Below are 12,454 nucleotides of genomic sequence, written 5' to 3'. Positions count from 1 at the left end.
TGACACTTTGCTTCCTCATCCTCCCCCCTCCACTGCTGGTTGTTGTCATACAGATTGTCACATCTAAAATTAGCGTTTTGAGAAAAGAGCCAGATCTTTGTAGCCTGTTCTGGAAAGACCTTAGCATATAATAAAGTGCTATAAAACCACTTAATGTTATTTCTATTGTTTTAAAATGTACAATGTGTGAGATATCATAAGAAAAACAGACCACCCCTCCTCAAGCTCCTCCAATAGCTCCCTTAAACTCTTCCTCTAGCTCATGACAGTACTAGTCATATATACAGGGGGATTAAAACTAGGGGCTCTACCCTATTAAACTCACTGCCTTTAATTTTGTGCAGGTTATCTGATAATTTACTTAAAAAAACCCCAAAACACCAAAACCACAATAAGACCATAGAGTCCAAGTGGCATGTGCTTCCCTTTATAAGTATCAGTGATCACTGATTACATTTTTTCCTCTTGGTATTCCTGTGATACCAACTATTCAAATGGCCCAATTAGCCTCTCTTTTACCATGTATTACTCTTTTTGGATATCATGAAAATGAAGTGCAGGGCACATGGGCACCTGTTGATATGTTCCACTTTCATGTTGCCGATTCCCACCAGACAGGTTGTTCAGAATCAACTTTGCCGAGAGATGAGCTTTAAGGATAAAATAAAAGGCAGAACAGTTAAAAGGCAATTCACTTCACAGCAGAGTTATTGAGTTATACTCAATATATATTATATATATAACATAATTATACTATTTCATTGTAAAATAAAACTTGTCTTTGTGTGTTACCTATTACTTAGTTGTGTTGCTCTACCTTTTTCCTTCCGTGCCACTCCAAGCTAGACTGCCCTAGTCTGTGTCTGTGCCTTGCAAAGGAAACTTCCTTCCTCACTTCCTGTGACTGGATACTGGAAATCAGGTTCCTGCCTTCCTTCTTCCCTTTCTTTCTTTCTTTCTTCTTCCCTGATTAATCTGATAATAATTTCTACTGTGTACTCTAATTATCAAACATTTTCTTCTCATTGTTTTTCCAGTCTCCTGAAGGCATGTTAAACTAAACCAAAAATTATGAGAAATATTAAATGCATTATCTTATTCCTAGATTACAGCAAATATGAAGTCTAAATAATGACATTACTATGGCACTCATAATCTGAAGAAGTATGTCTCTCACACACAGATCCTTCTTTTTTTGCCTTCAAAACTTTACAGGTTTTATTCTATGAAGTCTGTTAAGCACTTTGAAAGAAGGGTGGCTTGCATAAGGTGCAGGTCATGCACATGAAAGCAGACTAATTATGCTAACCTTTAAACAGTATATTTGAGGTAAAACTTTTCAATGTGAAAATATGATAATATTAATCATGTTAATTTCAGTAGGAACTGTGGATCTATCATAAATAGGATTATTTTATGTGCTATTCTACACACCAAATGCCTATTCCCAAATGCTTACAGTTTGCATAAGGAAATCTAGGCTTAAAGGAAAAGAAAAAACTGTCACCTACATAAGCACTGTGAAAAAGGATGGCTGCCCTGCTGATACTGATACCACTTGATTTTTTATTTTTGCGTACTGTCACTTTTTTTTTTTTTTTGAGAGTTGAACCTTATGAGCATCAGCCAGTCCAGCAAAGGTGGTAAGCATGTGTTCGGCTTTGACCTAAGTGGGAACATTTATCTGCTTATTTTACAGACAACTAAACAGTGTTCTGAATTATTTGTGGAATTCAGAGCCTGCACTTGCTGCCCTTGTCAATTTACCCTTTAACTTCACTAGGAAGAAGATCAGATACTTTGTCAAAGTCTTTCTTTGTTTTTTAAAAGAGTAATTAAAGTTTTCTGTCTTTCTCTCATGCTATTTCAGAGCTTGGCTTATAAAACAAGGCTCGTGATTGAGTTCAGGTGTTACAATCTTTTGCTGCTGTTTAGTGTGACCTACTAAAAGTGTATTTTCTTAAAAACATGGCTTTCCCTTTTTGCTTTTTTTCCCTGTAGATATTACATTTTTGTATGGTTGAGGCTGTTTTCTTTGACTCGATTTTTTTTTCCTTACATGTGAAATGTTTTGAATCAGATATACAACAGTCTGTGTCCTACCAGAGGAACTGAAAATTAAAATGGTCTTTCATGCTGAGGTTGAGGTAGTGTTTCTGTTTTACCTTTTTGTTTCAGTCCTGGTGCAAAGCCTGAGGATTCAGATTTTTCCAGTATTATACTGTTCTGACAAGTAGAGCTAAAAAAATAATAATTCTGTCTATTTGAGACAGTGTGTAGTCAGCTGTCACCATATTAAAAAGTTTACAGTTTGGCTGCTTATTTTGATTGGATCCCAGTTACGTAGCATTAGAAAGCAGATGTTCCTGGTGTAATCTGATAGTAATTTTTACTCTATTTTCTAATTTCTACTCAAGGATAGATGATTTGATGAGACCAAGGCCTCTGTCAAACCTGCACTCTACTCAACCTTAAGCTGATCCCTTGACCTGAAAGAAAGAACAAACAGTTCTGCAGTAAAATTGTTTCATTGTGTGCTGTACCTTAGTTGTGTTTAGATGAATACAGAGAACCAAGATCATTTTGGATAGTCTTTTTTGCCCTTGCTAAGCTTTATCTATGGTCAGAAAATAATTTTATAGCAGGTTTAAGCACACATTTTTTAAGAGAAAATTGTAATAGAGGCTTGTTGGCAGTAACAGATTATGGTAGGCTGAAAATGTTTGTAATGAGAGTTGAGATGTAGAGGGTACTAAATGAGGAACTGGAGCTCTGAAGGAAAAGGTACCAGTACCAAACTCAGTTGCAGCACATGGTAATTTAAGAATTTGTCACGACAAAAGGTTTTTGCATAGATCAGTAGACGTGCAATTGGAATTAGAGACTGATTTATCCGTGAGATACAATAAATCAATGGTTGTTCCTTCTTTTTTATGTTGTTGATGTTTGTTTCTTAAGTGCCCCAGATTGTGGTAGATATCAGAAAATGTTCTGTGCGTAGCCCTCTAATTCTATAAACCTCTAACCATTTTGTGCAGTCTATTGGTTAAACACCAACACAGGCACATGAACCAGGTGGCACTGTATTTCTCAGGCTAAAAGCAAGGAAGTTAAGGGGCTTGTTCATGCTAATCTATCCTCTTTTGTGATTTCTTTAATTGTTCATTATTTTAATTATTCTACAGAAGTTGTAATTTGTGGTTTTAATAGTACTTTTAAAGAACTTGTGAATAAATGTATTGTGAATAGATGTTAGTTTCACTATCGGTATCAATACTTTTATGATAGGTTATGATGGTAACCCTGCTTTCCCCCCCGAGATGTTAGGTGCTGTACTAAATACTCAATGAAAATAAAAGAGTGTTATCGGCAGTTTTGTTATGTCTGTGTCTAACTGTGTCCTTACTTTCCCTCTGGTTTTACAGGGCACAACGACTACATGTGTCCTGCTACTAACCAGTGCACCATCGACAAGAACAGAAGAAAGAGTTGCCAGGCTTGCCGACTAAGAAAATGCTATGAAGTGGGAATGATGAAAGGTGGTACGTACACAGCAATCAACAAATCCTCAGCATTGCTGTCTGCTTTCCTGTCTTTTAACTTCACTGGACAGCTGATATGGTTCCTAAAGGAGGAAGCAACTAGTTTTATTGAGCTGAAGTGTGTTAAATCATAGAGCGATTAAATAAAGAATAAAAAACTCCCAAATACCATGTTATTAATCTTACCCAAATTTGCACCAAAATTAATAGGAACGTTGACTTTGATGGAGTTAGGATTCTTCTGTTAATATTTTTAATTCATTATTTTTTTGGTCTCTCATGGTAGACTCCAGATCATGATGAATGAAACTTAACCCAAGATTTTGCAGCATTTTGCAATTCAGTGTGAAAAGTACTGGTAGTCTCAGAAGAGTACATATTAATTAAAATAAACTTCTGAATATGTAATACTTTTTCTGTGAATTCTGGAAGGGAAAGTCTATTCCTCCATTCCAGTACTGTACATGCATTTTATATGTGAATTAATTTCACCCAACAATATTAAAGGCTCACTCAATTTATAAAAACTGAGATAAATGCCACTTTCTTGGAACATACTTATGTAATAGTGATGTCAGAAAAGAAGAATCAGATACTGAATGCTTAGGCTGAAGGAATACCACTAAATTACTTTATTTAGATACACAGTGTTTAACTTTTGGAGGCAAAATTAGAAATACATGACAATATTGAAAAATTGCTAAGGTGTGTTCTTAGATGGCAGAGTTCTTTTGTAACAGTTTTGGAACAATCATGATACCTGCCTTTCTCCTCTATGTTACAGTACCTGATGTTTGTCAAAAGCAGACAGTTAGTCATTTTTAATCCTTTTGAAAAAGCCATGCTCCTAAGAATCAGGAATATGTAAGAACAGGAAATCATAAAGTTTCATATTCGCTCTAAAGCAGAAGAAAACCTTGTTGTAGCCTACTAAAAATTTCAGACTGCTTTTATTAATGAAAAACAATCACTAGCTTTATTGAAACCTACTTCTATAGGAAAACTTAACAAACTAGTAAGTGGTCAGAAGAGAAAGGATTAGAACCCATGACTTATGTGTGAAAGGAGCTAATTGTTAAATTACAGATTGGTTCTCCCTTCCTTTGGCACACCTAATGCTTACTTATTCCACAAAAAATCTGGGGCTAGAGAGAGGAGTAGCTCATCATGCTTATCCTTCCTGCAACAAAGGATTGTTTGTAAGTCCAGTCTGTGGAGTCAAGGTAGGCAAAGTCTGGGAATCTTGGGAGAAGGAGTAAAGGGGAAAGAGTAATGGAAAACTAGTCTGTTGCTGCACTTTGAGGCTGAATCTACATTTTTCTCAACTCAGGGATTAGGCAAGAGCTGAGACTGATTTTGTTAATCTCAGTTTTGGGATGCAAGCAGGAGGAAGGTGTCAAATCTCTTTTTAGTTCTAACACTTAAGACAGTAGATGATTTTCTTCATAAGGTTTAGTTTATGGATCCAGAGTTTTCTTGTTTCTGTCTTAACATCCTGGTGTATACGGCTAGAAATCTTTAAAGTAAAATGTATGTAGTTAGTATCACAGCCATGGTCTGGAGAAGTTAAAGTTTGAGATAAGACAAACTAAAATCAGGAAATTCCATACATAAATTTGCCATGCAGCTTTCACTTCGACCTTTGTACATATGGTAGATCATAGTTAAAATATATCATTATGTTTTATGTTGATGATATTACATCTTTCCTTTGGCACGTTTCCATCCATTTATACTCATACGTATTTAATTAGTGTTCCACTGTACCAGTTTGATGTTTTTCATACCTCTTCTCTAAGATACATGATGTAATAGGTTTTTCACTATTCCATACATAATTGTTTCAATCACATGAAAATGGCACAGAATTCTCAGCTAGCATTCTGTAGATTAAAGAAGTCTAAATAAAGGCTCCAATTTTGCCCAAATTTTATTTCTAATATAGATGTTCTGGAATTTTCATTTCATACAGTGGCCGTCACCTGACTAAAGTCCTGTGGATTTCAGTCTTTCCTTTTACAATGCTGTAAGATTTCTATAGTCACTACAGCAACTGGTAGTTCAAAAATAGTTGATGTTGTATTCGTTTTTTGGTTGGTTTTTTTTTTTTTAAACTTAGCTCACAATTTACAAACAAGATCAGATGCATAAATTCTGCCTGCTCCTATGGGGCCACTAATAATGCACTGAAGTCCACCACTGGATCATAGGCAAGAGTTTAAGAATATTTATTTTATGAAGTCTGAGTAAGATTTCTCGAGATCCCTCAGTTGCAGGTTATAAATCTAACATGCCTGCAGATGAAGTATTCAAGAAAGGTAAATTTAATGTAGGATAAAGTAAAGCATTAAATGTTCTGCTGAATTCATTACCTATCCCGTATTGTCCACATAGCTGTGGGAGAAAGAAATCCTTTTCTTTATGTAGTACCTGATAATTGTCACATTTCTCTCAGGTGAAAATGAAGATTAAGTAAATGTTCATGGTATGCCATCTGGTTAACTTCTAAAGTGTTAACTTTTAAATGTTTTTAAATATTTTTGGTTGTTTTTTTGTTTTCTCCAAGGAGATCTCTCAGATCTATTAAAACAGAAAAGCTTTTTATAATAACACTTTCCTTCAACATACTTGAATCACGTAGCGCTGTGGTTAACTCACGGTCCACTTTTTTCTCTAATAATTTATAGTTCTCTTGATTGAATCTTTTAATTTAAATAATCTCCTTTTGTTCATATTGAAGGATTTGCCTTGTTTGAAGGCATTAATTTTATCATACATTTGAAAAATATTCAGTTGTGTCATGTCTCAATTGAGAGAGACACAATTTGCTTATGATGATGTACCTTTTAGACATAGTGGAAAACAGCCGTAATCTTTCTTTTCTCTAAAGGTAATATCAGTTTTCCTTCTGCACTAAATTAGCTGAGGTTGCTTAATAAATTGTGAAAGCTGCTAACTCGTGCCTTTTATCCGTCATTTAACTTCTGGGCAATAGCTGATAGTAATTATTGAGTTTCAGTAAATACGGAGGAAGCTAGATAAAATCTTGATTAAATGCCTCCGGTTAATTTTAAACATAGGTTATAAGCTATGGTTGCTGAGGTTTTTCTCATAGAAGATCACTTAATTCAGCACAAAGAAGTTCATATATATTATTTTTAACAGAGTGGACACAACTGAAATATGGTTTTGGGGCTTCATTCAGAAAAAATGCAGGCTTCAAGTAGCTCTTGAGCTGTGCTGTAGGAACAGTTATTTATGAGTTTCTGTGGAAATTTTATCATTTTTTTCCCCACTGTTCTTTCATCTTTTAAAAACTTCTTTCAGTACTGAAGAATTATTTTCTTTCTCTCCTCTTATGTTTGCAAGTGGTTTCTTCTGCATCTGTTACTGTGCTGCTGCTTCAAGAGACGATTAGACTGCCAGAATCTCTGCTGATGTAGTCAGAATCTGAGGCAGAATTTATAGCTGCTACATTTTGTCCAAATGCTTCACTCTCTCTTTCTGAATAAGTCAAAAAGACCTTAAAATTGTATATTATTATTTAGTCTGTGCACCCCTTTTGTATGTGAGGATAAAGCGGTCAGATTGAATAAGCTCCTTGTCACATTCCTCTTTCTTCTGGTAGGGTAGCAGGGAAGAGCCTTGTTTTTGTTTGTGAGCCACTGATGCTTTCTTGAAGAATGTTTCTGTTCTGGTTTGGAGAAGTATATTCCAACTTACTATTTCACATGATGGGGAGTGCCAGCTTCCAAATGGAGTTTTTACAGCAGCTGCAATCCTGAAGCTCTAACTGTATGTATGGTCCAGGTGATCTCTGCTCCAATACAGATCCAGTTTTCCATTTCTTCATTGTTTTAATGGCTTTCTGATGACTTGGCTCTGAAGGGCCTTATTCTCTGAAATCAAAAGCAGATTATTTTTATTGTTATTTATTAATTATTTTTATAGTGTGTTAAATGAAAGGGGATTTCTAGTTACTAGCATGCTACATTCTTCCTCGCCTTTCATGTGTGACAAGGCAGATTTAACATCAAGTGCTCAGTAGGATCAAAGCAACAGAGTGCTAGTGGACAAAAATTTGCCATAATGTTAAATGCTGGATCCTTAATGAAAAATCAGTTATTGACCTGGTAGTCCATTTTTAGCCACCCTAAGACCTACATAATTCTCTTAATTGTCGAATGCTGATGGTTTCCCAACCTCAAGTTCTATGAAATGTGGCGGTCAAGGATTTGAGTGCTCGTGTGTTAGATCCAGATGGAGATCATGTATACGACCAGGGGTTTTTACTGTCTTTGAACAGCCTAAAATTTCGTGTTGTAGAAAGAAGATTCTGAGTGCTGTTTCTAAGATTCTGAGTGTTGTTTCTTCTGATAATGAAATTACAGCTTTACAGCACACTTGAAGCCTACAGCCTTCAGTGTTGCCCTCGCAAAGTATCTGAGAACCCTCCAGAGATTACTGTGGTACAGCCTAGGGAATAAAAGTCTGTGTTTGCCATAGCAGTGTGCTATAACTACATGCCAGGTGCCTGTAGAAACGTTCATTAAATTCTAGAGATTGGAGTCCAGAGACTGGAGGCTTTCAGTTTTTCTCTTACATTCTCTTGAAATAGTTACCCACCTGTAATGACATGGGAATTCAGGCTGGTTCAGTGTGACAGTGTTGCTGAAGTTTAAGATAAAATTTTACAGGGAAAAGAAAAAAACATTTGGCAAATTTGACATCCTCCCAGAAAAGAACCTTGCTGAGTTTTGTCTTTAAATGGAGAGTGCTATGCTTCCTTGCTGAATGCTATATTTGTTCCTGCTAAAAGGCTAGAAAGTTATTAAAATAATTCTCAAAAGCAGAGGTAAATCGATTTCTGATGCAACCACTGGAAGGGCTCCAGACATTCTAGTTTTCCATGTAATTATCTTTTAATGAATAATTATATTAAAAATAGAAATTAGTGAAGGAAGGAAGATGGATTAACAATGTAAAGCTATTTTGGTTTGTCTGAGGAGAACCTTTATGGTTATTTATTAGACATACTGTTCAGTCCTCAGCCAAATAACTGTGTAGGTGGCGCCTGATAAATGTATGAGGGAATGTACATTTTTAAGATGTAATTGATCGGCTGAAAGCATGTACTCAAGCAGCATTTGAAGCAAAGTTTTGTGAGTTTAGAACAGACTTCTGGAAAAGAAGATGGAATTGAAACCAGACCACACATGCAAAGTAGATTGCTGCCATTGAATTGTCCCAAAATATAATATTCCACTGTTCTTCCCCCAAAATAAGAAAGAGACCATTGTTGTAAACACGTTTTGCAAAAATACTTTATCTTCCTACTCCACTTCACAGAATGATCTGAGCTAGAAGGAACTCCAGGAGGTCTCTTGTCAGGCCACCTGCTCAAAGCAAGTTCAACACTGAATTTAGTCAAGGTTGTTTAAGACCTCTTAGAGCCAGGTGGAAATGGGATAACCTGTCTTATGCTTATTTATATGCTATAGCTAGTTATGTAAAAAAATTTTAACACTGCAGAATTTTTGATGTTTTAGTCCTGAACACTTGTTTGAGATTGTAAAGCTAATTATAGCTGCATATTTGTTTACATTTGTTTTTTTGGCCTATACATACTTAAAAATTCCTAATTAGGAGTTATTTTAGTTGTGATATTACTTGGGAATAGATACAGCAATGAGATATTCCCCATTTAAATTGCTGATTAATTTGAAATGAAGTCTAAGATCCTTGCTGCGTCGCCACCTCTGTCTGTCACTTGTTCATACTACATGCACCTCGGGGTGTCACTGTGCATTCACTGCCTTTCAGCAAGCCTATGCAGGTCGGAACAGTTGGTGTCTTCTCCTTGCTGAGCTTGAGAAACTCCTAGAGTACTAGAGCTTCTGGTTCTTCACTTGCTTAGGCATTTACAGTTCAATTCTTGCACTATCAGTACTGATATATCAGGCCAAATAGCTTCAATACCCTAATCATCCAATTTCTAAAATGTAGTAGTTACAATGTCTTGCTGTCTGAGAATTATACTAATGGAGTCATACTCCTAAAACTACTTGGCTTTTCCAAATCATGATTGATGTATGGTTCCTGTAAAGGCTTTATTGTGACCCCTGAAATGTTTATGGCTTCACTGTAAATATTGTCTAGAAATGGGGTTGTTGCTATACTTACTGTAGCCAAAACTTAGTATGATTTGCACAGGAGTGTCAGCACTGAAGGAGATTCAGCTGAACGATGGATTAATTGAACTTCTCTTGCTTCTCTTCTATATGTCCTCTGATGCTCTTTAAAACATGTGCTATGGATGCCAAAAATTGAATGCCAAATACAGATTAGGATGAACCATGTCTTGCACCCTCATCTGTAATTAGTAGATCATTGGTTCTCAAACTGTGAATTATGAATAGTCATTAGAGACCCCAAATTACATTTGCCTGCTTGTTAACAGCATTTTTTGTCACCAGGTCTTTAAAAACTTTACATGGAAGACCAGTTTTATGATCTGCATTGTAGCTGATAGGGATACTGGGGCTCTGTGATATGTAATGTGACTTGATCACAGAGCAAACCAGTGGCAGAGCTGGGACTTGAACCAGAATATCTGAATGCAAGCCCTAGGCCCTGCATCCCCCTCCTGTGGCTTCTCTCCCTGCCTCCCCCCACCCCTTTTAATAGAAGGTAGTCCTGATTATAGAGGAGAAAAAATCTCCAGCTTGGAAAAAGATGAGAGATATTTTTTGAAAAAAACCACCCACATAAACAGACATACAGCATTCATCAACCACTCAGGAGTAGAAAAAATTGCAACATCCAGGTGCACAGACCAAACTCAAATCTGTTATTTATTTATACTACTGAGTGTCTAGATATCCTTGTCAGAAACCAGGCTATTAAGCACTGTCACTTGAGGCAGGCCTGTCTGTTCAACATTAGACATTTAATTCTGATTAATTTTTTTTTAAGATTTCACACAATGTTTCTCATTTAAAGTAATTGTTAACCCACCTGGGTTTTCAGCACAATTTACATTTCTGTTTGATTTTCTAAAAGAGAAATGGATATGAAATAAAGGGGCTGATTGTCTGAATCATATTCAAAAGAAGTAATTTATTAAGCCTATAAAATTTGAATTTGGAAAGTGGTGTTACTTTCCTGTGACCAAATAATGTATTTATGTAGAGATAACCAAAACCTCAAAGCTCTCAAAACCTCAAAGCTCTCAAAATCACCTTGGGAGGACCATCATGCCAAGATACATTACAATATTAGGACCTACATTGCAGTCATAGCTTCAGCAATCTCCATCTGTTACAAATCTATCAAGAATGTAATTACAGTCCTGACCTCTACTTATGTACAGCTTTTAGGGGAAGCTGTAGGATTTTCTTTTATTGCCAATGAAGCATCAAAAAACTATTGAATTCAGTGCAGTTGTGCCTAATGAGCTCTAGCTGCAAAGCAAAATTACTCTAAGAGGTCATTAGGAGACAGCTACCTTGCTTGCATCTACCTTTTAGACTCTAAAACCAGTTGTGCTTAGATGACACTCAGGTTTGTGCCCTAAGAGAACTGTTGGCTTGCTCACCCTGTTTTCCTTTTGCAATCACTTGCTTTTGCCAACAGCAGCAATGACACCAAAGTGAGTCTGGACTGAGTCACAGAGTTCTTCTCAAGCAGTTTAGTAAATCCCTCCTGTATTAGGTTATTTGAGAGAGGCTTTTGGATTTCTAGCCTCTTCAGCTCTCACTTCAGTTTCAGAAAGGTTCTCCTACTCCCCATATAAAGGGTTTCTGGCATAGAAAAATCTGGTTTCTTTCTTTGTGAATACTGGTATAAAGGATTTGGGTGGCTTCTCTGCCATGGCCTGTTCTTCTCTGCATGCTCCTTTAATACTCTGATCATCAACTGGGCTATAGACTCTCTGGCTTTCTGAAGGATGCCTTCTTACTTATAATCTCTTTTACTTACCACATACATTTAGTTTTTTATTCTCAAGCAGGGTTTGTTTTACAAAACACCAGATATTCCTTCTCTCTGGCAATTTTCAACATAATTCTGATGAGATAGATCAGCCTTGAAGAGTAACAAAACTGTTTAGAAGAGAACGTGTTTCCAAGCACTACTGAAATACTCCTTGGACAAACTGACAAAATTATAGGCTGTGAACGCTGCAAGGCTGTGCGTGTATATAGAAGTGTCAAATGTCTCTTATCATCTGGGGTCTGCTGACGAGGAGCAGAACTGTGGACAAAGAGACTCAGGTTCAAAGGTTGCTCCAGACTGGCAGGTTACCTGGTAAACCATTTACTGATCACAGTTTCCAAAACCAGTCCCAGATCCATCTTTTTGTTGTCCTCTTAGGAAAAAAAACCAAAAGCCATTCCTTCCTGCCATGATTTTTTTTCCCCTCAGAATGTGGCCACAAACTGTTGATTGCACAGTTCCCACACCATCCTCACAGTCACTATCCCCACTCTGACCTTCTTCCCCAAATTTAATTATGGGCCAAATGTCTTAATTTTGTAATCCTGTTTAGCCTAGGTGTTGCAGCCTTCTCCTGTGCATAAGGCTGTCCTTTCCCATAACGTTCCCACCAGCCCTGTTCTGCACCTCTTTCTCCTAGGAGCCGCAGCAGCTGTGTTGCTGAAATGGAAAGGAAGCAGTAAAAGGAAAAGTCTGCATTACTAGGAAGCCACAAATAGGGAAGAAAGTCTTCAAAGCTAAAAACTCATTTCTGAGCAAACAGTTTTTAAGTAGGAGCTTCTTCCCTGGGTTAAAAGTTACTTATTTTGCAAAATAGTTCTAGGAAGACGTGAACAACGTTGATACAAATGAGGAGCTATTGCTTACGTGCTTGCTGCCTAGAAACTCAGCTCTCGTTCTCCAGTTCTGGCACTTAG

At 36.7% G+C, this 12,454-nt stretch overlaps 1 protein-coding gene across 1 annotated transcript in view; it reads left to right on the top strand.

Moving 5' to 3' along the window:
- Nucleotides 1–12,454, top strand: part of ESR1 (estrogen receptor 1) — a 115,848-nt gene that overhangs the window by 42,042 nt on the left and 61,352 nt on the right. The window contains exon 3 of the mRNA XM_010581893.1: nt 3,426–3,542. Within this exon, the coding sequence (XP_010580195.1) occupies nt 3,426–3,542 (117 nt within the window). The remainder of the gene's footprint in view (nt 1–3,425; nt 3,543–12,454) is intronic.

This window comes from Haliaeetus leucocephalus, unplaced genomic scaffold (genome assembly GCF_000737465.1).
Source record: "Haliaeetus leucocephalus isolate CR32 unplaced genomic scaffold, Haliaeetus_leucocephalus-4.0 Scaffold819, whole genome shotgun sequence".
NCBI classification, from domain to species: domain Eukaryota; kingdom Metazoa; phylum Chordata; class Aves; order Accipitriformes; family Accipitridae; genus Haliaeetus; species Haliaeetus leucocephalus.
Note: the sequence above shows the minus strand (reverse complement) of the source record. Positions and strands in the feature narration are given on the sequence as shown.